The sequence below is a fragment of the Piliocolobus tephrosceles genome, chromosome 10, assembly GCF_002776525.5.
Source record: "Piliocolobus tephrosceles isolate RC106 chromosome 10, ASM277652v3, whole genome shotgun sequence".
Lineage (NCBI taxonomy): Eukaryota > Metazoa > Chordata > Mammalia > Primates > Cercopithecidae > Piliocolobus > Piliocolobus tephrosceles.
The window spans coordinates 77686882-77712183 of NC_045443.1; the positions used below are offsets into that span (position 1 = coordinate 77686882).

Sequence of the window (25302 nt, forward strand, 5' to 3'; positions counted from 1 at the left end):
TATTGTAATTATTTTGCTTGGCTCATGTAATATTGTGAAATATTATTAATGGAATACACTGAATTGAGGAGAAAACTCATTTTTGGATGAAGCTGGAGTTTCTCCCCTGATGAAACTGCAATTTTGAGAAAGTGACACAATTAATCACTCTTCATTCAAAACACTCTTCAAGTGCATTTGTAAATATGCTGTTGTGCAGTTACTGATGTTGATGTGAAGTTGTAATAGCGATGCCAACTGTTTTTATCTTAAAGAAAATAGTGCATTGAGGCTACAAAGGGCAGTGGGTAACAGTGGGAGCTCTGGCTTCAGACACCCACTGCTCAAATGCCAGCTCTGACACTGTTGGTGGAGTGATTTTTCTGCAAGTTCCTTTTAAGCCTCGATTAGGCATTGTGATATGTGGATGTGTCTGTGTGTGTGTGTGTGTATGTGTGTTTAATAAATATGAGCCACTATTTTTTCAGCATATCTTACTCTTATCTTCATAAATATTCTTCCATTGCAGAAATGCCTAGTATGCGTGAAAGACAAACACAGAATCTGGTAGCTATTGGCTTCCTCACAGGGACACATATAATCTGGCCTCCCTGGCCCTCCCTCTTCTGGTAATGAAATAGAGGCCGTGCAGAGGGAGTGCCGTCTAAGGCAAACAGGTCACCCATTCTTCCTCAATGAACATGTTCACACAAAGGGATTCCTGGGATCAGCTCACATAAACCAGGAGCAAAGAAGAGCAAGGTCTTGTGGTTTGTTTCCCAGGAGAATTGCATTTGTCTAAATGGCCCCCATCTGGAAGAGTTTGAGGAGCCAAGTAACTTGGGACTGGCATTAATCTTTTTAGAAAGAAAGGACATAGCAGGCACAGAAAAGAAGGTCACAAAAGAACAAGTGCCCATGGCTGGGAAAATAAAGACAGGTAGAAATTAGGCCAAAGAGCAGATAAGCAAGGAAGACATTTTAGTAAAAAGGAGAAGGGAAATAAAACCTTTATTATGGTAGAATAATTAAAACCCACAACATTGCTTGATTTATTTGATTTGATTGTGCCTCTTAGGAATGCATGACTAATTAAAGCCATATCCTAATTTTATTTTATATGCTGTGCTTAAGCTATTATCTTTTAAAATGTGTTTCTGTCACCTTTGACGTTTAGTTGGACAATGATTTATTTACTGGCTAAATCTCATTATAAAATGTTAAGGAGATTTCCTCCTACCTTCTCTGATTGTATTGAAATAAATGTGGTTAGAATTGACTTAGAGGCCTCTGATAGATTTGGAAATATTTCGTTAAGATAGCTTTCTCTTACAACGTTGTTTATGTTAATGTGATTTGCTGTGTCTTCTGTGTGACCTTGTCTGGCTCATTTTGGCACAACAGTCCAGTGTGACTTATTTCATGTGGCTCCTAACAGTGCCAGCAGTTTAGTGACTATAAAAGGACCACATAACCCTAATTGAGAAATCACTGTGGATTGCAGAAATGGAAAGTAGTATAGAGGAAAAGTCAGATAGAAATGGCTTCTATGCTGGCCCTCCTTATAAGCTGAAGTACCTTACAGCAAGTTACTTAAACACTTGAAATCTCAAGTTTCTCTTTTTAAAATGGGTATAACAATATATTTACTTCTTGGATGACTGAGTATATGCTGCACACCAGTTATATAGTAAGTGCTCAGGAAATGTTTTCCTATCCCACTGCCCAAACCTGCTTAAAGCAGATACAGACATATCTTGTTTCATTGTGTTTTGCTTTATTGCACTTCACAGGTATTGCATTTTTTTTACAAATTGAAGGTTTGTGGCTATCCTGCTTCAAGCAAGTCTGTTGGTGCCATTTTCCAATAGCATGTGCTTACTTGGTGTCTCTGTGTCACATTTTGGTAATTTTTGCAGTATTTCAGAACATTTTCATTATCATTATATCTGTTATGGTAATTCGTAAACAGTGAACTTTGATTATCATGTAATTATTTCAGGGTGCCACAAAAGGTGCCCATATAAGATGGAAAAATTAATTGATGAATGTTATGTGTGTTTCGATTGCTCCATGTAGAGGCCATTCCACCATCTCTTTCCCTCTTCTCACGTCTCTCTATTCCCTGAGACACAATACTGAAAGTAGGCTGATTAATAACTCTACAATAGTCACCAAAAGTTCAAGGGAAAGGAAGAGTCACACATCTGTCACCTTAAATCAAAAGCTAGAAATGATTAGATTTGTTGAGGAAGGCATACTGAAAGCTGAGATAGGCTACAAGCTAGTTCTTTTGCAACAGCCAAATTGTGAATGCAAAGGAAAAGTTCGCAAAAGAAATGAAAAGTGCTGCTACTCCAGCGAACCCACACATGGTAAGAAAGCAAAGCAGCTAGCTGATGTGAAGAAAGTTTTAGTAGTCTGGATAGATCAAATCAGCTGCAACATTCCCTTCTGCAAAGGCTTAATCCAGAACAAATCTTTAACTCTTTTCAATTCTCTTATGGTTGAGAGAGATGATAAAGCTGTAGAAGAAAAGTTTGAAGTCAGCAGAGGTTGGCTCATGGAGTTTAAGAAAAGAAACTATCTCCATAACATAGAAGTGCAAGTGCTGATGGAGAAGCTGCAGCAAGTTATCCAGAAGATGTAACTAAGATAAGTGATGAAGGTGACTACACTAAACAATAGATTTTCAATGTAGATGAAACAGATTTATATAGGAGTAAAGTATCATCTAGGACTTTCATAGCTAGAGAGAAGGCAATGCTTGGCTTCAAAGCTTCCACGGACAGGCTGACTCTCTTGTTAGGGGCTAAAGCAGCTGGTGACTTTAAGTTGAAGCAAATGCTCATTTACCATTCAAAAAATCCTAGGGCCCTTAAGAATTACGCTAAGTCTACTCTACCTGTGCTCCGTAAATGGAAAAACAAAGCCTGGATGGTAGCACGTCTATTTACAGCATGGTTTGCTGAATATTTTGAACCCACTGTTGAGACCTGATGCCTAGAGAAAAGATTACTTTTAAAATATTACTGCTTACTGTCAGTTCACCTGGTACCTGGGAGCTCCAGTGGAGATACAGAATGATATATTAATGTTGTTTTCAGGCTTGCTAACACATTGATTCTGCAGTCATTGATTAAGTAGTAATTTCAAATTTAAAGTCTTATTATTTAGGAAATACATTTCACGGGGTTATACCTGCCATAGATAGTGATTTCTCTGATGGATCTGGGAAAAGAAAATTGAAAATATTTTAGAGAGTATTTGCTATTTTAAATACCATTAAGAACATTAGTGATTCATGGGCAGAGGTCAAAATATCAACATGAACAGGAGTTTGAAAAAAGTTTATTCCAACCCTCATGGATGACTTTGAGGGTTTTAAGACATCAGTGGAGGAAGTAACTACTGGTGCAAAGGAAATAGCAAGAGAACTAGAATTAGAAGTGAAGCCTGAAGATATGACTGATTTGCTTCAATCTCATGATAAAACTTGAATGGATGACGAGTTGCTTCTTATGGATGAGCAAAAAAAGTGGTTTCTTTTTTTTTTATTATTATAAGTCCTAGGGTACATGTGCACAGCGTGCAGGTTTGTTACATATTTATATATGTGCCATGTTGGTGTGCTGCACCCGTTAACTTGTAATTTGCACTAGGTGTATCTCCTAATGCTAAACCTCCTGCCTCCCCTGACCCCATGACAGGCCCTGGTGTGTGATGTTCCCCTTCCTGTGTCCAAGTGTTCTCATTGTTCAGTTCCCACCTATGAGTGAGAACATGCAGTGTTTGTTTTTTTTGTCCCTGCAATAGTTTGCTGAGAATTATGGTTTCCAGCTGCATCCACATCCCTACAAAGGACATGAACTCATTCTTTTTTATGGCTGCATAGCATTCCCTGGTGTATAATGTGCCACATTTTATTTGTCCAGTCTATCATTGATGGGCATCTGGGTTGGTTCCAAGTCTTTGCTATTGTGAATAGTGCTGCAATAAACCTACGTGTGCATGTGTCTTTATAGCAGCATGATTTATAATCCTTTGGGTATATACCCAGTAATGGGATGGTTGGGTCAAATGGTATTTCTAGTTCTAGATCCTTGAGGAATTGCCACACTGTCTTCCACAATGGTTGAACCAGTTTACAGTCCCACCAACAGTGTAAAAGTGTTCCTATCTCTCCACATCCTCTCCAGCACCTGCTGTTTCCTGACTTTTTAATGATCACTGTTCTAACTGGTGTGAGATGGTGTCTCATTGTGTTTTTGATTTGCATTTCTTTGATGGCCAGTGATGATGTGCATTTTTTCATGTGTCTGTTGGCAGCATAAATGTCTTCTTTTGAGAAGTGTCTTTTCATATCCTTTGCCCATTTTTGATGGGATTGTTTTTTTTTTTTTCTTGTAAATTTGTTTGACTTCTTTGTAGATTCTGGATATTAGCCCTTTGTCAGATGAGTAGATTGCAAAAATGTTCTCCCATTCTGTAGGTTGCTTGTTCACTCTGATGGTAGTTTATTTTGCTGTGCAGAAGCTCTTCAGTTTAATTAGATCCCATTTGTCAATTTTGGCTTTTGTTGCCACTGCTTTTGGTGTTTTAGACATGAAGTCCTTGCCCATGCCTATGTCCTGAATGGTATTGCCTAGATTTTTTCCTAGGGTTTTTATGGTTTTTAGGTCTAACATTTAAGTCTTTAATCCATCTTTAATTAATTTTTGTATAAGGTGTAAGGAAGAGATCCAGTTTCAGCTTTCTACATATGGCTAGCCAATTTGCCCAGCACCATTTATTAAATAGGGAATCCTTTCCCCATTTCTTGTTTTTGTCAGGTTTGTCAAAGATCAGATGGTTGTAGATGTGTGGCATTATTTCTAAGGGCTCTGTTCTGTTCCATTCATCTATATCTCTGTTTTGGTACCAATACCATGCTGTTTTGGTTACTGTAGCCTTGTAATATAGTATATATGTATATAAGTCAGGTAGCATGATGCCTTCAGCTTTGTTCTTTTGGCTTAGGATTGTCTTGGCAATGCGGGCTCTTTTTTGGTTCCATATGAACTTTAAAGTAGATTTTTCCAGTTCTGTGAAGAAAGTCATTGGTAACTTGATAGGGATGGCATTGAATCTATAAATTACCTTGGGCAGTATGGCCATTTTCACAATATTGATTCTTCCTATCCATGAGCATGGAATGTTCTTCCATGTGTTTGTGTCCTCTTTTATTTTGTTGAGCAGTGGTTTGTAATCCTCCTTGAAGAGGTCCTTCACATCCCTTGTAAGTTGGATTCCTAGGTATTTTATTCTCTTTGAATCAATTGTGAATGGGAGTTCACTCATGATTTGGCTTTCTGTGTGTCTGTTATTGGCATATAAGAATGCTTGTGATTTTTGCACATTAATTTTGTATCCTGAGACTTTGCTGAAGTTGCTTATCAGCTTAAGAAGGTTTTGGGCTGAGACGATGGGGTTTTCTAAATATACAATCATGTCATCTGCAAACAGGGACAATTTGACTTCCTCTTTTCCTAATTGAATACCCTTTATTTCTTTCTCCTGCCTGATTGCCCTGGCCAGAACTTCCAACACTATGTTGAATAGGAGTGGTAAGAGATGGCATCCCTGTCTTGTGCCAGTTTTCAAAGGGAATGCTTCCAGTTTTTGCCCATTAAGTATGATATTGGCTGTGGGTTTGTCATAAATAGCATTTATTATTTTGAGATATGTCCCATCAATACCTAAGTTTTTGAGAATTTTTAGCATGAAGGGCTGTTGAATTTTGTCAAAGGCCTTTTCTGCATCTATTGAGATAATCATGTGGTTTTTGTCTTTGGTTCTGTTTATATGATGAATTACATTTATTGATTTGCATATGTTGAACCAGCCTTGCATCCCAGGGATGAAGCCCACTCGATCATGGTGGTTAAACGTTTTGATGTGCCGCTGTATTTGGTTTGCCAGTATTTTATTGAGGATTTTTGAATCAATATGCATTGGGGATATTGGTCTAAAATTGTCTTTTATTGTTGTGTATCTGCCAGGCTTTGGTATCAGGATGAAGCTGGCCTCATAAAATGAGTTAGGGAGGATTCCCTCTTTTTCTACTGATTGGAATAGTTTCAGAAGGAATGGTACCAGCTCCTCCTTGTACCTCTGGTAGAATTCGACTGTGAATCCGTCTGGTCCTGGACTTTTTTTGGTTGCTAGGCTATTAATTATTGCCTCAATTATTGCCTGTTATTGACCTATTCAGGGATTCAACTTCTTTGTGGTTTAGTCTTGGGAGGGTGTATGTGTCCAGGAATTTATCCATTTCTTCTAGATTTTCTAGTTTATTTGCGTAGAGGTGTTTATAGTATTCTCTGATGGTAGTTTGTATTTCTGTGGGGTCAGTGGTGATATCCCCTTTATCATTTTTTATTGCGTCTATTTGATTCTTCTCTCTTTTCTTCTATATTAGTCTTGCTAGTGGTCTATCAATTTTGTTGATCTTTTCAAAAAACCAGCTCCTGGATTAATTGATTTTTTGGAGGGTTTTTTGTGTCTCTATCTCCGTCAGTTCTGGTTCTGATCTTAGTTATTTCTTGTCTTCTAACTTTTGAATGTGTTTGCTCTTGCTTCTCTAATTCTTTCAATTGTAACTAACGAACAAAATAGCCAGCTAACATCATAATGACAGGATCACATTCACACATAACAATATTAACCTTAAATGTAAATAGGCTAAATGCCCCAATTAAAAGACACAGAGTGGCAAATTGGATAAAGAGTCAAGACCCATCAGTGTGCTGTATTCAGGAGACACATCTCACATGCAGAGACACACATAGGCTCAAATTAAAGGGATAGAGGAAGATCTACCAAGCAAATGGAAAACAAAAAAAGGCAGGAGTTGCAATCCTTGTCTCTGATAAAACAGACTTTAAACCAACAAAGATCAAAAGAGACAAATAAGGCTATTAAATAATGGTAAAGGGATCAATTCAACAAGAAGAGCTAACTATCCTAAATATATATGGACCCAATACAGGAGCATCCAGATTCATAAAACAAGTCCTTAAAGACCTACAAAGAGACTTATACTCCCATACAATAATAATTGGAAACTTTAACATCTCACTGTCAACATTAGACAGATCAATGAGACAGAAAGTTAAAAAGGATATCTGGGAATTGAATTCACCTCTGCACCAAGCGGACCTAATAGAGATTTACAGAACTCTCCACCCCAAATCAACAGAGTATACATTCTTCTCAGCACCACGTCGCATTTATTCCAGAATTGACCACATAGTTGGAAGTAAAGCACTCCTCATCAAATGTAAAAGAACAGAAATTATAGCAAACTGTCTCTCAGGCCACAGTGCAATCAAACTGGAACTCAGGATTAAGAAACTCACTCAAAACCACTCAACTATATGGAAACTGAACAACCTGCTCCTGAATGACTACTAGGTACATAACGAAATGAAGGCAGAAATAAAGATGTTATTTGAAACCATTGAGAACAAAGACACAACATACCAGAATCTCTGGGACACATTTAAAGCAGTATGTAGAGGGAAATTTTTAGCACTAAATGCCCTCAAGAGAAAGCAGTAAAGATCTAAAATTGACACCCTAACATCACAATTGAAAAAGTGCTTTCTTGACATGTGATCCATACTTGGTGAAGGTGCTGTGAACATTGTTGGAATGATAATAAATCATTTAGAATATTGCATAAACTTTGTTGATAACGCAGTGGTAGGGTTTAAGAGGACTGACTCCAATTTTGAAAGAAATTTTTAGGTAAAACACTAGCAAATGCATTGCATGCTACAGAGAAATCTTTTGTGAAAGGGAGAGTCAATCAATGTGGCAAACTTCACTGTGTCTTATTTCTTTTTTTTTGAAACGGAGTCTCGCTCTGTCGTCCAGGCTGGAGTGCAGTGGCTGGATCTCAGCTCACTGCAAGCTCCACCTCCCGGGTTTACACCATTCTCCTGCCTCAGCCTCCTGAGTAGCTGGGACTACAGGCGCCCGCCACCTCGCCTGGCTAGATTTTTGTATTTTTTGGTAGAGACGGGGTTTCACCGTATTAGCCAGGATGGTCTTGATCTCCTGACCGCGTGATCCGCCCGTCTCGGCCTCATAAAGTGCTGGGATTACAGGCTTGAGCCACCGCGCCCGGCCTTGTGTCTTATTTCAAGAGGTTGCCACAGATATCCCAGCCTTCAGCAACCACCACTCTGATTAGTCAGCAGCCATCAACACTGAAGAAAATCCTCCTCCAGCAAAAAGATTATGGCTCCTTGAAGGCTCAGATGATCATTAACTTTTGTTTTTTTTTGCAATAAAGTATTTTTAAATTAAGGTATGTGTATTTTTTAGATATAGTGCTATTATGCATTTAATAGACTATAATGTAAATATAAATTTTATATGTACTAGGAAACCAAAAAATCTGTGTGACTTGCTTTATTGTGATATTAACTTTATTGCTGTGGTCTAGAACCAAATTAACAATCTCTCTGAAACACACCTATAATTTATAGTGATTTAAAGTTTTCCTTTTCCTTCTTCCAGTCTTGAGTAGTTATGAAAAACTCATCAGTCATTAATTAGCAAAGCCAGTTAAAACCATGACTTTGGCTGGTGATATAAGAATTGTGGTTCATTTTGGTGAGGTTTCCCTCACTGAAACAACTGAACAATTAAATTTTGTGAAGTGTCTAATGTTTGAGGCATTGTGTTAAGCCTTAGGAATGGGGGGTACTAAAATACATTTATTAGATAATGATAGAATCTACCTTAGGGGATTGTCACTAGGATAAGATCAGTTAGTGGCATAGTTAAAATGGTTAGAATAGTACTTTGCCATAGTAAGCAGTAAAAAATATTAGTTTTGTTATTGTTCTTATTATCACTATAAGATATTTAATGAAGTACTTAACAGTTCATTGTGATAAATCCTCCAATAAAGGTTCATAAAATTGCTAAGTATAGGGAGTATGTGAAGGAGCTGGGGACATAAAAGATTGCATTGAATTGAGTCTTAAGTGATAAGTTTGCCAGACGGAACATGGGAGAAGAATTTTCCAGGCAGAAGAAAAATTCAAAGCTCAGGATGCATGGCTAGAAGTTTGGGAGGGCCAGGATGAGAGATTGTAGAACCGAGGGCATTGTTGATCTGAAAGAAAAAAATCGAAATGAGATAATCCATCATTTATATACATAAGTTTCTTCAATTGTCTTCTATGTGCTACATTTTATGTGACATGAACATTAACAAGATATTTATGGTCCTCTCAAGTGAAGCTGAAAGTCTAGTGGACAGCATATATACTGAATAAGGAATTACAGTGCTGTGTACAAAGAGCCATGAGAGAGAAAGCAGAGAGCTAAAACAACATGAGAAATTATTTCTATTTTAGAGAATAGGCAAGAATTCAGGGTTCCTGAATTCCATGTTAATTTTTATAATCTTGAATTTTTATATTTTAAAGCAAAATGTAAAAAAAGTTTTATACCTTATCTATTTTAGGAGCTTTTAATTTTATTTATTTATTATTTGTCATTATTTAAATAATACATTATAGATTAATTCATAATAACAAATTATTTAAATAATGACAACTACTTTTCAAATTTAATGTTATTTTTCTTTATTGTTATTTTATATATTTATTATATTTATAATGTATTACTAACAATTATTGTTATACTATTTATCCTTATTTTAAGTTACTAAAACTTTTAGAGAAAATTGTAAAAATATTGAAATATATATTTATATTAAAGGATTTGATGTTATATGTAATATATATTTAATCTTCATACCAAATATTTAGATAACATACCAAAATTCTTCTCTGAGATTTGTTCAATTTTTATATTAAAATTTTATACTTAATTATGTATTTATATTTAAATTGTATATTAAAATATAACATTTGTGTATGTTTAACTTTTATAGTCATAGACATTTTTATACACTATTTCAGGGGATAATCTTCAAGAAAAAAATACTTGAAAGAAAACCAATATTCAAAAATTATCACATTAAATAAACAATGTGAAACACTTAATATAATGTTGTTTAGTTCCACACACACCTAAGTTAAACTCTCCTGATTTCAACTTTCAGCATTCAGAAAGAAGCTTTTGTTTACTCTCTACATCTTGTAACAAAAATGTTAGCCATTTAATAATTTACTCTTTCATCAAAAAATTGTAGGCCCTACAGACTCTTTTAAGTAGGAGATATTGAAGAATGGGACTCTCACTTCCTCCATAAATTTTTTTTTCGGAATGACTCACTTTATTATAAATTTAGGATTCTGTCTTCTTTTCAAGCACTCAATGAATAGCAAAAAGGTCAACATATCACATCTAGTCATTTGCCTGACATTTAGTACTGTGATATGTAAAGTACTATGTGGAAAAAGTGGGGAGAAAAACTGGATTCAACTCCTCAATAGGTTAGATAAAGTGCCTTAGACAGCTCTACTAAATATAGATGATAGTGTTAATATGCTAAGATTATTGATATTTTAAAACTGAAATATGTAGTTCATACTAAATAGCATTTTATTCTTCATTTGGAAGAATGGCAGACCACAAAGGGAAGTGTTATGTTCCTGAAAGCTGCCCATGTATCTGGAAAGATTGGGAGTATCTCTCAGGAGAAGTGATTGCTACACCGTGTTACACCTGGTAAGGAGATCCATTTATTTCACAAATATTTTCCTAAGTAATTGTGTTAATTTCAATCATCTTGTTGTATTTATTTAATGACACTGACATCAGCAAAAAGTAAATCAAGCCTGAGCAAATAATTTAAAGGCTTGCAGGAGTTGGTGGACGGTTACTGTCTGCAGGGAACTATACCATTATTTTTATGCATATTTGTTCAGCCCAAAAGAAAAGTGTAAAATACAACAATCTAAAATTTTAATAGGAAAAAATCTCATGTTTATAAGAAAGTGCTAAATGTTACAAAGAAAAGAACATATTTAATGGAAGGTTTTCAGTTTCAAGGTAAGTCAAAAGAATACCATAAAATAAAATTTGAAATATAATTTCCCTAAAGTAAGGACAAAAATTCTAAAGTCATGAGCAATGTCATGTCTAATGCATTTAAATGTACTCAAATATGGGGATGCCACTGTGGTCTTTCAGTTACCAGCAGACCTGTGTTCAGTTTTTCATTCTATCATCTACTTTCTCTGTGACCAATGCACAATTCCCAGGCTTGGTTTTGGTGTCTGATAATTTATTTAAACAAAGTAAAAAATGTATGCCTAATTTGTCAATGTAATAATAAGTGGTATCAGAATGAATTGGCAGCATTCGCAAGGGATATTGGCTCATGAGTTCTCTTGAATACAGACATTCCAAAGTTACTGTCACTTGAAATCACTAGTTAGAGTCAAGTTTCTTTAGAAAGGTAACTGGTGTTATTTTTTAATAGCGTTTGTCGACGAGGAATGTTCAATTGCACATATTATCCATGCCCAGCAGTGTGCACAATATATGGGGACCGACATTATTATTCTTTTGATGGACTAGAATATGACTATATCAGTGATTGCCAGGTTTTTTTGATAAAGGTAGGTCACAGTTACACATTTTTATTTGCATTTGTGTAAAGATTTAATGTAAAAAACAAGTATGCTGCTCCCTGATATATCAAATTCATGTGTTATTTATAAAACCTATAAAACAATTATATCTTTTTTCAACTTTTAGGTTTGGGGATACGCGTGAAGGTTTGTTAATGTGGGTAAATTACATGTTGTTGGGGTTTGGTGTACAAAGGATTTCATCATGCAGGTAGTAGCATAGTACCCAATAGATAGTTTTTTGACCCTTACCCTCCTCCCATCCTCCACCCTTAAGTAGGTCCCAATGTCTATAGTTCCCCTATTTGTGTCCATATATACCCAATGTTTAGCTCCCTCTTATAAGTGAGAACATATGGTATTTGGTTTTCTGCTCCTCTGTTAACTGCAGATAATGGTCTGCAGCTGCATCCCTGTTGCTGCAAAAGACATTTCTTTCTTATGGCTGTGTAGTATTCCATGGTGTATATGTACCACATTTTATTTATCCATTCCACTGTTGATAGGCATTAGGTTGATTCCATGATTTTGCTATTATCAGTAGTGCTGCAATGAACGTACATGTGCATGTGTCTTTACGGTAGAATGATTTATATTCCTTTGGGTATATACACAAAAATGGGATTGCTGGGTTGAATGGTAATTCTGTTTTAAGTTTTTTAAGAAATTGCCACACCGCTTTCTACAGTGGCTAAACCAATTTACATTCTCACCGGCAGTGCGTAGCAGTGTATAAGCATTCCTTTTTCTTCGCAACCTTGCCAACATCTGTTGTTTTTTTGACTTTTTATTAGTAGCCATTTTGACTGGTGTGAGATGATATCTTATTATGGTTTTGATTTGCATTTCTCTAATAATTAATGATGTTGAGCATTTTTTCATATGCTTGTTGGCTGCATGTATGTATTCTTTTGAGATGTGTCTTCATGTCCTTTGCCCATTTCTAATGGGGTTGTTTTGTGCTTATTGATTTGTTTAAGTTCCTTGTAGATTCTGGTTATTAGGCCTCTGTAGGGTGCATAATTTGCAAATATTTTCTCCCATTCTGTAGTTTTTCTGTTTACTTTGTTGACATTTCTTTGGCTGTGCTGAAGCTCTTTAGTTTAATTAGGCCTCACTTGTCAATTTTTGTTTTTGTTGCAATTGCTTTAGGTGTCTTTGTTATGAAATCTTTGACAAGGCCTACATCCAGAATAGTATTCCCTAGGTGTTCTTCTAGGTTTTTTATGAATCTTAGGTCTTACTTTTAAGTCTATAATCCATCTTTGGTTGATTTTTGTATTTAATGAAAGGAAAGGTTCCAGTTTCAATCTTCTGCATGTGGCTAGCCAGTTATCCCAGCTGCATTTATTGAATGGGGAGTCCTTTCCTCATTGCTTATTATTGTCGGCTTTGTCAAAGATCAGATGGTTGTAGGTATGTGGCTATGTTTTTGGGTTCTCTAACCTGTTCCATTGTGTCTGTTTTTGTGCCAGTACCATGCTGTTTTGGTTGTTGTAGTCTTGTAGTATAGTTTGGAATTGGGTAGTTTGATGCTTCCAGCTTTGTTCTTTTTGCTTAGGAATGGCATTGAATTTGTAGATAGCTTTGGGAAGTATGGCCATTTTAACAATATCAGTTCTTCCTACCCATGAGCATAAAATGCATTTCCATTTGTTTGTGTCGTCTTGATTTCTTTCAGCAGTGTTTTGTAATTCTTGTTGTAGAGATCTTTCATTTTCCTGGTTAGCTGTATACCTAGGTATTTTTGTGTGTGTGTATGGATTACAGTTCTTGATTTTACTCTCAGCTTGAACGTTATTGGTGTATAGAAATGTTGCTGACTTTTGTAGATCGGTTTTGTATCCTGAAACTTTACTGAAGTTGTTTATCAGTTATAGGAGCCTTTGGGCAGAGGCTATGGGGTTTTCCAGGTATAGAAGAATATTGTCTGTAAAGAGAGATACTTTGGCTTCTTCTTCCTATTTGGATGCCTTTTATTTCTTTCTTTTGCCTGATTGCTTTGGCTAGGACTTCCAGTACTATGTTGAGTAAGAGTGATGAGAGTGGGCATCCTTGTCTTGTTCCACTCTCAGTGGGATTAGGTCCAGCTTTTGCCCATTTGGAATGATGTTGGCTGTGGGTTTGTCATAGATGGCTGTTAATATTTTGAGGTATGTTCCTCTGATGCCTAACTTTTAGAGGATTTTTAATATGAAGGGATGTTAGAATTTATTCAAAGCTTTTTCCTGCATCTGTTAAGATGATCACATGGTTTTTGTTTTTAGTTCTGTTTATGTGATGAATCACATTTATTGATTTGTGTATGTTGGATGAACCTGTCATTCCAGGAATAAAGTCTACTTGATTGTGGTGGGTTAGCTTTTTGATGTGCTGCTAGATTCAGTTTGCTAGTATTTTGTTGAGGATTTTTGTGTCTATGTTAATCAGGGATGTTGGCCTGAAATTTTCTTTTTTCATTGTATCTCTGCCAGATTTTGGTATTTCTTTAACTCATTCCTAACTTTTATTATTTATAGGTAATGGGCTAGTTCTTAAACGTTCTGTGCCTCTGTTTCCTCATCTATAAAATGAGAAAAATAACTGTGAAAGTACTTCTGAGGATTAAATAAACATATACAGAAGGCTTAGATAGTGTTTAATATAAAGTGAGTGTTCAATAAATGTTAGCCATTTTTATTGTTATTAATTTGGTTTGCTGAATATAAATATAACACGTTAAACCATTACTGGGTTATACATTTTTTATGGTTATAACAATAAAAAGATATTATGCTCAATTCTAGAAATGCTGTTTTGATGATATGCTTTGGTAAACTCTAGGCTTTATATATCTGATAAAATCCTTAAAATTTCTTACATTGAATGCATTTGAATTACCTGTATACTCAAATTTTAGACATTACTGATCACAGATTTACATTTCTAAATGAAAAATGTGAGCGTTAGAAAGAAGTTACACAAGAATAAGCAAAATAACATCTTTTCCTCCAGCAAACTAACCTATGATTAATGCATTTTTTTCTGGATACGACTTTTATATTATTAGAGGTTTGTGTGTGATTCTGTTATTTAAGCCTAAGTCAAGAAAACAGACTATCTTCCATTTTATATTAATTCTGTTAAATAAAAAATGAATTGTAAAATCTGTAGCTTTTTGAACTTAAGCAAGGTTCTTGCTTATGGTTTACATCATTGGATTTTCCTGTTGGTACTTGTCTTGGCTTCCTTTATGAATGATTTTAAGTTTCTTAAAGAATAAATACCTAGGAATGGATTTGGCAGTCATGTAATTACAGCGGATGGTAAGTTGCCTACAGGGTATTTTTTTTTTTTTTTTTTTTTTTTTTGTGCTGTTTGGATTATTTTTGGAGCCTAAGGAAGGCACACTAATGAATATACTTCATCTAAGCATCCTCTTTGAACAAGCCTGTTTTAGCTAACAATTTAATATTTGAATCCTTTCATCCCCTGAGGTTTAGAGTATAAATTTACAGACTTAGAAAAGTAGATAACAATTTAGAAATTTGAACACATAAACAAATGTACTTTTCAGGTTGATTTTATACCAAATCCTCATTTTCCTTGAGATTTAGGTGCCTCTGACACTCCTTTAAGTTACCTCCACCCTTGACTTTCTGGATATTATGAATCTTTCAGTCTCTCTCTGGTTTCTTCTTTGTCTTGTGTTGTCTTCTCCTCTTACGTAAGCCCCCACTCAGAGATGACTGATTTGGTTCCTTCAGAGCAAGGACCAAGCCTTGCTCATCATTGTTTCACAAGGGAGGAGCACCATGCTGGGAACATAGTTTCTCACTGAATGTTTATTGAACTGGACATCTGTTTGTGGTTCTCTGCCCCTTTTTCCTAATGCTTGGTGTGTTCATCCACTTCTAAAATCTTAGCCACACCTACACACTGATGAATTCCAAATTGATGTGTACAGCTCTGCCCCTTAATTTCTTGGCTATATTTCTGACTCAAGTTCAGTCTCACAATAATATACTATTTCTTTCTATTTATCTTTCTGAGACTCATATTGTTATCATATCATTGCTTCTTAAGAACTACGGTGACTTCCAATGGTCTCCAGTGGCTTCCAATATTTTCATAAAGTCAAACCTCCTACACCAGTCTTTCCAAGGGTTCTGTCAACTCCATCCCTCATCTATGTCTTTTCTCAGTGTACTCTCTGTATCTGATTTCCTCTGCTCCCTCAAAATCATATTTTTAGCTCACACTTATCTGTCCTGTTCTTATATCCTATTGTGTTTATAGTCATCACGTCAAAATTAAGCAGCTCATTATATTCTGATTATTTTTATGTACTAATCCAGATTGTGTATCATTTTATGTCAGAACTATGTGGTATACTTCTTCTGGATTCCTCATAGGAACTAGCACAATTATGGTTGAATTATGAAGCTAAAAAATCACTTGTTTGACTTTTTTCAACAGTCTCCACTTGAGAATAGAGACCACAAGCTTAAACATAGTTTTTTAGTTCTGGCAATCTAACGCTTGTGATAAATGCATACACGAGCTTTCAATGTGAAGTTTTTAGAGCAGCACTTCTTAAACCTTAGTGTGCATGCACATCACCTAGGGATATTGTTAAAATATGAATTCTGTTTTCATAGGACAGCAATAGGGTTTTGGGTTCTGCCTTTTCTTATCTTTTCTGTTTATAAATTATACTTTAAGTTCTGGGATACACGTGCAGAACATGCAGGTTTGCTACACAGGTATACATGTGCCATGGTGGTTTGCTACACCCATCAACCCATCATTTAGGTTTTAAGCACCCCCACGCATTAGTTATTTGTCCTAATGCTCTCCCTCTCTTTGCCCCGCCACCCCTTGACAGGCCCCAGTGTTTGATGTTCCCCTCCCTGCGTCTATGTGTTCTCATTGTTCAACTCCCACTTATGAGTGAGAACATGCAGTGTTTGGTTTTCTATTCCTGCATTAGTTTGCTGAGAATGATGGTTTCCAGCTTCATCTGTGTCCCAGCAAAGGACATGAACTCATCCTTTTTTATGGCTGCATAGTATCCCATGGTGTATATGTGCCACATTTTATTTGTCCAGTCTATCATTGATGGGCATTTGGGTTGGCTCCAAGTCTTTTCTATTGTAAATAGTGCTGCAATAAACATACATGTGCGTATGTGTTTATAGTGGAATCATTTATAAAACTTTGGGTTTTATACTCAGTAATGAGATTGCTGGGTCAAGTGGTATTTCTGGTTCTAGATCCTTGAGGAATAGCCACACTGTCTTCCACAATGGTTGAACTAATTTACACTCCCACCAACAGTGTAAAAGCGTTCCTATTTCTCCACATCCTCTCCAGCATCTGTTGTTTCCTGACTTTTTAATGATCACCATTCTAACTGGTGTGAGATGGTATCTCATTGTGGTTTTCATTTGCATTTCTCTAATGACCAGTGATGATGAGCTTTTTTACATATGTTTGTGGGCTGCATAAATGTCTTCTTTTGAGAAATGTCTGTTCATATCCTTTGGCCACTTTTTGATGGGGTTGTTTTTTTTCTTGTAAATTTGTTTGAGTTCCATGTAGATTCTGGATATTAGACCTTTGTCAGAAAGATAGATTGCAAAAATTTTCTCCCATTTTGTAGGTTGCCTGTTCACTCTGATGGTAGTTTCTTTTGCTGTGCAGAGCTCTTGAATTTAACTAGATCCCATTTGTCAATTTTGGCTTTTGTTGCAATTGCTTTTGGTGTTTTAGTCATGAAGCCTTTGCTCATGCCCATGTCCTGAATGGTGTTACCTAGGTTTTCTTCTAGGGTTTTTATGGTTTTAGGTCTTACGTTTAAGTCTTTAATCCATCTTGAATTAATTTTTAAATAAGGTGTAAGGCAGGGGTCCAGTTTCAGTTTTCTGCATATGGCTAACCAGTTTTCCCAACACCATTTATTTAATAGGGAACCCTTTCCCTATTACTTGTTTTTTGACAAGTAATTTTTTGTCAGGTTTGTCAAAGATCAGGTGGTTGTGGATGTGTGGCATTATTTCCAAGGACTCTGTTCTGTTCTGTTGGTCTATATACCTGTTTTGGTACCAGTAGCATGCTGTTTTGGTTACTGTAGCCTTGTAGTATAGTTTGAAATCAGATAGCATGATGCCTCCAGCTTTGTTCTTTTTGCTTAGTATTTTGTTGGCTATATGGGCTCTTTTTTGGTTCCATATGAAATTTAAGTAGTTTTTTTCTAATTCTGTGAAGAAAGTTAATGGTAGCTTGATGGGAATAGCATTGAATCTATAAATTACTTTGGGCATTATGGCCATTTTCATGATATTGATTATTCATATCTATGAGCATGGAATCTTTTTCCATTTGTATGTGTCCTCTCTTATTTCTTTGAGCAGTGGTTTGTAGTTCTTGAAGAAGTTCTTCACATACCTTGTAAGTTGTATTCCTAGGCATTTTATTTTCTTTGTAGCAATTATGAATGGGAGTTCACTCATAATTTGGTTCTCTGTTTTTCTATATTTTGTGTATAAGAATGCTTGTGATTTTTGCACATTGATTTTGCATCCTGAGACTTTGCTGAAGTTGCTTATCAGCTTAATGAGTTTTTGGGCTGAGATGATGGGGTTTTCTAAATATACAATTATGTCATCTGCAAACCAAGACAATTTGACGTTCTCTCTTACTATTTGAATACCCTTTATTTCCTTCTCTTGCTTGATTGCCCTGGCCGGAACTTCCAATACTATGTTGAATAGGAGTGGTGAGAGAGCGTCCTTGTCTTGTGCTGGTTTTCAAAGGGAATGCTTCCAGTTGTTGCCCATTCAGTACGATATTGGCTATGGGCTTGTCATAAATAGCATTTATTATTTTGAGATATGTTCCATAAATACCTAAACTATTGAGTGTTTTTAGCATGAAGGGATGTTTAATTTTATTGAAGGCCTTTTCTGCAGCTATTGAAATAATCTTGTGGTTTTTGTCATTGGGTCTGTTTATGTGATGGATTACATTTATTGATTTGTGTATGTTGAACCAGCTTTGCGTCTCAGGGATGAAGCCAACTTGATCATGGTGGATAAGCTTTTTGATGTGCTGCTGGGTTCAGTTTCCCAGTATTTTATTGAGGATTTTCGCATTGATGTTCATCAGGGATGTTGGCTTGAAATCTTCTTTTTTTGTTGTGTCTCTGCCAGGTTTTGGTATCAGGATGATGCCGGCCACATAAAATGAGTTAGGAAGGAGTCCCTCTTCTTCTTTTGTTTGGAATAGTTTCAGAAGGAATGGTACCAGCTCCTCTTTGTAACTCTGGTAGAATTTGGCTGCAAATCCATCTGGTCCTGGGCTTCTTTTTGTTGGTAGGCTATTAATTACTGCCTCAGTTTCAGAACTTGGTGTATTCGGGAATTTGACTTCTTCCTGCTTTAGTCTTGGGAGGGTGTATGTGTCCAGATATTTATCCATTTATTCTAGATTTTCTAGTTTATTTGGTAGAAGTGTTTAAAATATTCTCTGAAGGTAGTTTGTATTTCTGTGGGATCAGTGGTGATCTCCGCTTTATCAGTTTTTTATTGTGTCTCTATGCAAATAAACTAGAAAATCTTCTCTCTTTTCTTCCCTATTAGTCTGGCTTGTGGTCTATTTTGTTAATCTTTTCAAAAAACCAGCTCCTGGATTCATTTATTTTTTTGAAGGGTTTTTCGTGTCTCTGTCTCCCTGAGTTCTGCTCTGATCTTAGTTATTTCTTGACTTCTGTTAGCTTCTGAATTTGTTTGCTCTTGCTTCTCTGGTTCTTTAAATTGTGATGTTAGGGTGTCGGTTGTAGATCATTCCTGCTTTCTGATGTGGCCATTTAGATTTATAGGGGCATTTATACCTTTGCCTGTAAACACTGCTTTGGCTGTGTCCCAGAGATTCTGGTACATTGTGTCTTTGTTCTCATTGGTTTCAAAGACCTTATTTATTTCTGCCTTCATTTCATTATTTACCTAGTAGTCATTCAGGAGCAGGTTGTTTAGTTTCCATGTAGTCGTGCAGTTTTGATTGAGTTTCTTAATCCTGAATTCTAATTTGATTGCACTGTGTTCTGAGAGACTGTTTGAATTCCTTTTTTTTTTTTTTTTTTGCATTTGCTGAGGAGTGTTTTACTTCCAATTATGTGGTCAATTTTAGAATAAGTGTGATGTGGTGCTGAGAAGAATGTATATTCCGTTGATTTGGAGTGGAGAGTTCTGTAGATGTCTCTTAGGTTTGCTTGGTCCAGAGCTGAGTTCAAGTCCTGAATATCCTTGTTAATTTTCTGTCTCGTTAATATGTCTAGTATTGACAGTGGGGTGTTAAAGTCTCCCACAATTATTGTTTGGGAGTCTAAATCTCTTTGTTCATCTCTAGGAACTTGCTTTATGAATCTGAGTGCTCCAGTATTGGGTCTGTATGTATTTAGGATTGTTAGCTCTTCTTGTTGCATTGATCTCTTTACCATTAAGTAATAATACCCTTCTTTGTCTTTTTTGATCTTTGTTGGTTTAAAGTCTGTTTTATCAGAGATTTGGATTGCAACCCCTGCTTTTTTTTTTGCTTTCCATTTGCCTGGTAAATATTCCTCCATCCGTTTATTTTGAGCCTATGTGTGTCTTTGCACACAAGATGGGTCTCCTGAATACAGCACACCGATAGGTCTTGACTCTATCCAGTTTCCCAGTCTGTGTCTTTTAATTGGGGCATTTAGTCCATTTACATTTAAAGTTATATTGTTAGCTCTGAATTTGATCCTGTCGTCATGATGCTAGCTGGTTATTTTGCACATTAGTTGATGCAGTTTCTTCATCATGTGTCATTGGTCTTTATATTTTGGTATATTTTTGCAATGGCTGCTACCGGTTTTCCCTTTCCATATTTAGTGCTTCCTTCAGGAACTCATGTATGACAGGCCTGGTGGTGACAAAATCCGTCAGTATTTGCTTGTCTGTAAAGGATTTTAATCTCCTTCGTGTATGAAGTTTAGTTTGGCTGGATATGAAACTCTGGGTTGAAAATTCTTTTCTTTAAGAATGTTGAATATTGCCCCCCACCCCACTCTCTTCTGGTTTGTAGGGTTTCTGCAGAGAGATCTGCTGTTAGTCTGATGGGCTTCCCTTTGTGGCTAACCCGACCTTTCTCTCTGGCTGCCCTTAACAATTTTTCCTTCATTTCAACCTTGGAGAATCTGACAATTATGTGTCTTGGGGTTACTCTTCTCGAAGAGTATCTTAGTGGTGTTCTCTGTATTTCCTGAATTTGAATGTTGGCCTGTCTTGCTAGGTTGGGGAAGTTCTCCTGGATAATATCCTGAAGTGTATTTTCCAACGTGGTTCCATTCTCCCCGTCACTTTCAGCTACATCAATCAGTCATAGGTTTGGTCTTTTCACATAGTCCCATATTTCTTGTAGGCTTTGTTCCTTTTCATTCTTTTTTCTGTAACCTTGTCTTCATGCTTTGTTTCATTAAGTCAATAATCAATCTCTGATACCTTTCTTCTGTTTGATTCATTTGGCTGTTGATCCTTTTGTATGCTTTACAAAGTTCTCGTGTTGTGTCTTTCAGCTCCATCAGGTCATTAATGTTCTTCTCTAAACTGGTTATTCTAGTTAGCAGTTCCTGTAACCTTTTATCAAGGTTCTTAGCTTCTTTGCATTGGGTTGGGATATACTCTTTTAGCTCTGAAGAGTTTGTTACTAGCTACCTTCTGAAGCCTACTTCTGTCAATTCATCAAACTCATTCTCTGTCCAGTTTTGTGCCCTTGCCTGAGAGGAGCTGCGATCATTTGGAGGAGAAGAGGCATTCTGGTTTTTGGAATTTTCAGCATTTTTGTGCTGTGTTTTCCTCTTCCTCCTGAATTTATCTACCTTTGATCTTTGATGCTGATGGCCTTTGGATGGGGATTTTGTGTGGGTGTCCTTTTTGTTGATGTTAACACTTTCTGTTTGTTAGTCTTCCTTCTAACAGTCAGGGCTCTCTTCTGCAGGTCCGCTGGCGTTTCTTGGAGTTTTACTCCAGACCCTGCTTGCCTGGCCTGGGTATCACCTGCGGAGGCTGCAGAACAGCAAAGATTGCTGCCTGCTCCTTCCTCTGGAAACTTCATCCCAGAAGGGCACCCACATGATGCCATTCAGAGCTCTCCTGTATGAGGTGTCTGTCGACCCCTACTAGGAAGTGTCTCTCAGTCAGGAGGCACTTGAGGAGGCAGTCTGTCCCTTAGCAGAGCTTGAGCGCTCTGCTGCGAGATCTGCTGCTCTTTTCAGAGCCGGCAGGCACAAACGTTTAAGTCTGCTGAAGCTGTGACCACAGCCGCCCCTTCCCCCAGGTGCTCTGTTCTAGGGAGATGGGAGTTTTGTCTATAAGCCCCTGACTGTGGCTGCTGCCTTTCTTTCAGAGATGCCCTGACCAGTGAGGAGGAATCCAGGAGGTAGTCTGGCCACAGCCACTTTGCCACACTGTGGTGTGTTCTGCCCAGACAGAACTTCCCAGTGACTTTCTTAACACTGTGAGGGAAAACCATCTACTCAAGCCTCAGTAATGGCAGACGCCCCTCCACCAACCAAGGTCGATCGTCATAGGTTAACTTCAGACTGCTGTGCTGGCAGCGAGAATTTCAAGCCAGTGGTTCTTAGTTTGCTGGGCTCCATGGAGGTGGGACCCGCTGAGTGAGCCCATTTGGCTTCCTGGCTTCAGACCCATTTCCAGGGAAGTGAACAGTTTTGTCTTGCTGGGGTTCCAGGTGCCACTGGGGAATAAAAAAAAAGTCTGCAGCTAGCTTGGAGTCTGCCCAAATAGCTGCCCAGTTTTGAACTTGAAACCCAGCCCTGGTGTTGTAGGCACACGAGGGAATCTCCTGGTCTGTGGGTTGCAAAAACCGTGAGAAAATCGTAGTATCTGGGCTGGATAGCACAGCCCATGGCTTCCCTTGGCTAGGGGAGGGAGTTCCCTGGTTCCCTGGCCCCTTGCATTTCCTGGGTGAGGCCACGCCCCACCCTGCCTCTGCTCACCCTCCGTGGGCTGCACCCACTGTCGAACCAGTCCCAGTGAGGTGAACCAGGTAACTCAGTTGGAAATGCAGAAATCACCCACCTTCTGCTTTGGTCTCACTGGGAGCTGCAGACCAGAGCCGTTCCTATTCTGCCATCTTGCCAAATCCCCCAGATTCTGCCTTTTCAATAAGCTACTAGATAGTGCTGATGCTCCATGTCTATGGACCATATTTTGAGTAGTAAGGATGTAGAACATTTTACTTTCTTAACAACCTGCTTTTAATTATTTCTGAAATTATTCTCTTCTTCTGCATGGTCAAATTTAAGTTACATTCAGAACAAAGAAGGTTTCACTGACAGTAAATGTCAAACATTACATGTTCCCACTGTTTATATCATTACTGTTAAAGATGTTTGTTTATGGTATCATTTTAAGTAGTAAGACAAAGATTCTATGAAACTTTTTCATTTCGTGTATGGAAAAAATATTTGCACATTTCTACCAAAAGCATTAAAACTCTTGTTCATGTATCAGCGTCTCTACAAACATTCTCCAATGTATGGTGGTGATCTTTGTTCACATTATTATTTCATTCATTTAATAAAACAATTTTAGGGGCTTATTAAATAGAAAGCATGCTGGTAAAGACATATCTACTATGTATACTCCATGTGAAGTATATACTCCAGATTTCTCGAAGAAAATTCTAAGGTTTTGATGGTGGGGACAATACCTTATATTTCTTATTATTCTTTCCAAGTCATTTTGCAGAATGCTGGGCATTTGGTGAACTCAATAACTACTTATTAGTATTTTCTCCTGTTACCCTCATTTTCTTTTGTAGCAGAGAAAACATACATTTATCATTGTAGTTTCAAATAGTGATTGTGCAGAAAATACTTCAAGTAGAGTATTTGTCTTAACTCTGAGTCCTGGCAAGAGGAAAGTATATTCTTGTGTTTGTGTTTAATTGTAGAGAAATAATAACAACTAAGAAATAATGGACAAGGCCACAATCTAATAAAAGATGTACCATAGTTTCTTTTCAAATGATATTTTTTTCTCTCTCTAGTTCCTCATTTATATGAAAGACAAATTGTAACAGGACCAATTTACTTGCAAAATAAGTTTTAATTGCAGTATATATGGCTTGATTATTTGCATAAAGTGCAGGAAGAATAATTATTGTACATATAGGCTCTTTCATGTTGACTTTGTTGTAACTTTTTCATAATCTCAGGTTAGACCTTTTAAAAGCCTCTTGAGGTTAGCCAAACTAAGGATTTATCTGTGCCTGCAAATACGTATATGATTTGGGTTAATTTCTCTCAAGTTCTTGAGGTTCCAAAATAGCTTGGGGTTTCTAGTCCTGTCAGAAAGTGATGTGCTTCACTTACTACAGGTCACAAACATTGTAAAGGAATTGCATAAACAAGGTGCCAGCCCAGTCTGTACAAGAGGCATTGGTCAGCTGTATAATGTCAACTTAAATTCCTCAAAGCAGTCCAGTCATATCTGTAAATATTCCATCCTAGTCAAAGCCGTGGTAAAATAACCAGTGTCTCCAACTGTGTTCTGTTACAGCAGAAAATAGATTCTTGTTGAACTTATGCAAATAGCTATTTTGCCATCATTTAAGAATACTCACAACTGGTTTTGAAATTCTGGAGAAATCAGATAGTAAGAAATATGCCTCAAATTTTGCTCACAAGAGCATGCTTTACTTCATTTGTTTTAAGCTATAAATGGCTCAAAAGAAAGGTTTTCTTTTAGTTTTCTTTCTTTCTTTCTTTTTTTTTTTTTGAGGTGGAGTTTCACTCTTATTGCCCAGACTGGAGTGCAATGGTGCAATCTTTGCTCACCACAACCTCCACCTCCTAGGTACAAGCAATTCTCCTGCCTCAACCTCCCAAGTAGCTGGGATTACAGGCATGCACCACTATGCCCGGCTAATTTTGTACTTTTAGTAGAGACGGGGTTTCTCCATGTTGGTCAGGCTAGTCTTGAATTCCTGACCTCAGGAGATCAGCCTGCCTTGGCCTCCCAAAGTGCTGGGATTACAGGCATGAGCCACCGCGCCCGGCAGAATTTTTTTCTTGACTTTAGAAAACAAAACAAAAAGAAGCTCAATATTTCAAACAAAAAAGTCATAGGAAAATATTTCAGTCTTCTATTATTTCAGTCCCATGCTGTTAACTCCTGTTCTGCCCAGTATTGGGCCAGCAATCCTCACGAACACATCTGCTTTCCGATGAGAATCCCAGAAGTTTTCTCTCTAGTCTAATGACACAGTCTCCAGAGTAATCAGAAACTTGCCTTCAAGAGCACCTGTCAGAGTCCTTTCCACAAACTTCCCTAAGGAAGCAAGTTGTGGACTGCAGCTGATTATAAAGTGCTTTCTGAGAAGAATCAAAGTAAAACAATAATTGTCTGTGCATGACAAAAGTCTTAGAATAGCAATGGTTAAAGACACAATAGACAAGGAAATTTGATTATTTCTGTGGCATACAATCATTTAACGTAATAGTCATAATTATTCCTGATAACATAGATTAAGACATACAAGAATTATATGAATCTGATATAATTTTGGAACATACATTAATTACACATTCATATAAAAATAACTCAAAGAAAGTTAAACACCATTTCGTATTTGACAATGATTCTGGTATAATTTTAACATACCAACGAAGATTAATATGTCTGTC

The 25302-nt window shown here is 36.9% G+C and overlaps 1 protein-coding gene across 1 annotated transcript in view; it reads left to right on the forward strand.

The window, feature by feature from the left end:
• The window catches only part of OTOGL (otogelin like), a 239565-nt gene that overhangs the window by 123751 nt on the left and 90512 nt on the right, over positions 1 to 25302 (forward strand). Inside the window, exons 25-26 of the mRNA XM_023219423.1 lie at positions 10570 to 10677; positions 11435 to 11573. Coding sequence (XP_023075191.1) covers positions 10570 to 10677; positions 11435 to 11573 — 247 coding nt within the window. The remainder of the gene's footprint in view (positions 1 to 10569; positions 10678 to 11434; positions 11574 to 25302) is intronic.